We start from the raw sequence: 2,599 nt of genomic DNA on the forward strand, positions 1-2,599 counted from the left end.
TTTTCTCCCTCCCTCTCCCTCTGGCATGCCTGTCTGGGGTGTGTGGCCGTGTGTTGGCCGCCGTGTGTGTGTGTGTGTGCGCGCTTTTTGGCCGCTGTGTGCGTGTGTGCAGTGCCGGCGGCCGCGTATGTGTGGGCTGCGCCTGTTGGCAGGCGTGTGTGTGTGCGTGTGTTTGGTCAGGCAAGAGTTCAGACCTAGACCCTCAGGGAGTCAAAGACTTTTGGTGTGACTTGACAGCCTTTTGTGTCCTGGCGACAGGTCCCTGGCACCTCGAGGCAGGGCACAGCACAAGCATGCAAATTTACATCTATCCACCAAGCCCCCGTTTAATACAGCATGCGTGCGTATTAATTGATGTGTTAATTGCATCGGGCACTCTACTACCCATATCTATTAGGTTCGCCCCCTCCCTGAACTGTTGCCGGTGTAAACAGAACAGCGGAACAATTGATATCCATCACCATGGTAACCAACAGGACATGATTCCAGTTGCGGCTTCCCAGACAAATATAAGTGATCAACCTTGTTAGATTTCCGCATGTGGTTTCCATCTGTGTTGTGCTGTAGCAGAGTCACGGTTCCCTGTCATTATCACTGGCCTATTAAACACAGAGATATGGAGCGCGTTCCAGCAACACTAATAAAATGGCATTATGTACGTATGACAGACTGTTGAGAATGACCCGACGCTGTCAGAAGGACCGGCGACATGGGCGTTCCACGCAAAGAACGAGCAATTTCTGCTTGTTTACCCGTGAACGCGCGACTGTAATACCAGTCAAATACAATCACAAATCCTCAAGACCTGTATGTATTTCAATGAAACAACGTCATTTTAACGCACAATGTTTTATTACGACTAAACTGCTTTTTATAATTGACACAATGTTGGTCTCGTCATACCATGCAGTACCCCGTTGGCGATATCTATTAACAGCTTGTTATAATAATATTACCCCTCCAGAGTCAAAGACGACCATGGAAGTGCTCTGGTCTCACTGTGGTCCATATAGAGGGTTAAATCTAGTCGTGAGCTCTGTAGAGTTATTATCATTAGGGAATGGAACAGCCCTCTTGGCTGTGATTATCTCAACAATATTAACCGGGGCTGTAAATTTGTACTGCTCTGCGTTGAGAGCTAATTGTTCTTGAATTATGGAGACGCAGTCGGCCAGCCGAACGTAACGCAAATATCTCTGTGGTGGTTCCAGGGCAGGATCCTGACAACGAAGGAGGTCGGCTTCTTTCCCAGTGACGCCGTCAAGCCCTGTCCGTGTGTAAGCCTCCACTTCGTCCTCCACCTCCTCCTCCACCTCCTTCTCCACCTCCTCCTCCACCTCCTTCTCCTCCTCCTCCTCCTCCTCCACCTCCTTCTCCTCCTCCTCCTCCTCCTCCTCCTCCTCCTCCTCCTTCACCTCCTTCTCCTCCTCCTCCTCCTCCTCCTCCACCTCCTCCTCCTCCTCCTCTCCTCCTCCTCCTCACCTCCTCCTCCACTGCTTCCCCCTCCTATCTTCTTCCTCCTATTCCTATTTTTTCTCCTCCTCCTCCACCTCCTCCTCCTCCTCCACCTCCTCCTCCTCCACCTCCTCCACCTCCTCACCTCCTCCTCCTCCACCTCCTCCACCTCCTCCACCTCCTCCACCTCCTCCTCCTCCTCCTCCACCTCCTCCTCCACCTCCTCCTCCTCCACCTCCTCCTCCTCCTCCTCCTCCTTCACCTCCTTCTCCTCCTCCTCCTCCTCCTCCTCCTCCTCCACCTCCTCCTCCACTGCTTCCCCTCCTATCTTCTTCCTCCTATTCCTATTTTTTCTCCTCCTCCTCCTCCTCCTTCTCCACTGCTTTCCCCTCCCCCTCCTATCTTCTTCCTCCTCCTATTCCTCCTCCTTTTTTCTCCTCCTCCTCCTTTTTTCTCCTCCTCCTCCTCTTCCTCTCCTCCAGGAGGGCTCGGGTACACATCTACGTAGGGAGGGAGAAACTTGAGGATAGTTGAGACTGCTGTTTTCCCTTTCGTGTGTGTGTGTGTGTGTGGGGTAAAGGTTCCTGGGAGACATCATCTAGGTAAAGATAACCAGGACATGACCTAAGCACCCCGGTGGAGACGAGAGCGTTTTAACACACCAGGGGGTCGGCCTCCACATACAGCGTAGCGGAAATAGAAGAAGCCAACGTTTGCCCCGAGGAAAGGATGTATCGAGCTGCCGCAGACACGAGGTTCAGTTTGGACTCTGGTCTGAGAGGGGCGCTCATCTGAGTTTCTGTTTGATCTCTCCCCCTCCAGGTGCCCAAACCTATGGATTACTCCACACAAACATGGTATGTTCCTTGAATTCTGCCTCAAATAACAACCGTTTTGGTCGAAAGTCAGCTAGCTGCCCACGTCAGATGGGGTCGCTTTTCCTCTGAGGTGAAGTCTCTCGAACTGTCAGCTTCCTGTTGGTCTGCTGGTGTTCTCCGTCTGGGAGGAAAGCTGTCGTGCTGTGCCACAGCCTGACTCCAGAACACGACAGACCAACACGAGCAATGGCGCTTCCCTTCGGCTGTTCCACAGCGACACTATCTCAGCTGCCCATACTAGCCAACATATTGCTGCTAAGATTTGT

At 52.4% G+C, this 2,599-nt stretch overlaps 1 protein-coding gene across 1 annotated transcript in view; it reads left to right on the plus strand.

Moving 5' to 3' along the window:
- The window catches only part of LOC134034788 (guanine nucleotide exchange factor VAV3-like), a 45,681-nt gene extending 43,103 nt beyond the window's left edge, over positions 1 to 2,578 (plus strand). Inside the window, 2 exon segments of the mRNA XM_062479399.1 lie at positions 1,212 to 1,277; positions 2,278 to 2,578. Of these exon segments, the coding sequence (XP_062335383.1) occupies positions 1,212 to 1,277; positions 2,278 to 2,325 (114 nt within the window). The 3' untranslated portion in view covers positions 2,326 to 2,578.
- The last annotated feature ends 21 nt before the right edge of the window (positions 2,579 to 2,599 follow it).

This window comes from Osmerus eperlanus, chromosome 15 (genome assembly GCF_963692335.1).
Source record: "Osmerus eperlanus chromosome 15, fOsmEpe2.1, whole genome shotgun sequence".
In the NCBI taxonomy this organism is placed as follows: domain Eukaryota; kingdom Metazoa; phylum Chordata; class Actinopteri; order Osmeriformes; family Osmeridae; genus Osmerus; species Osmerus eperlanus.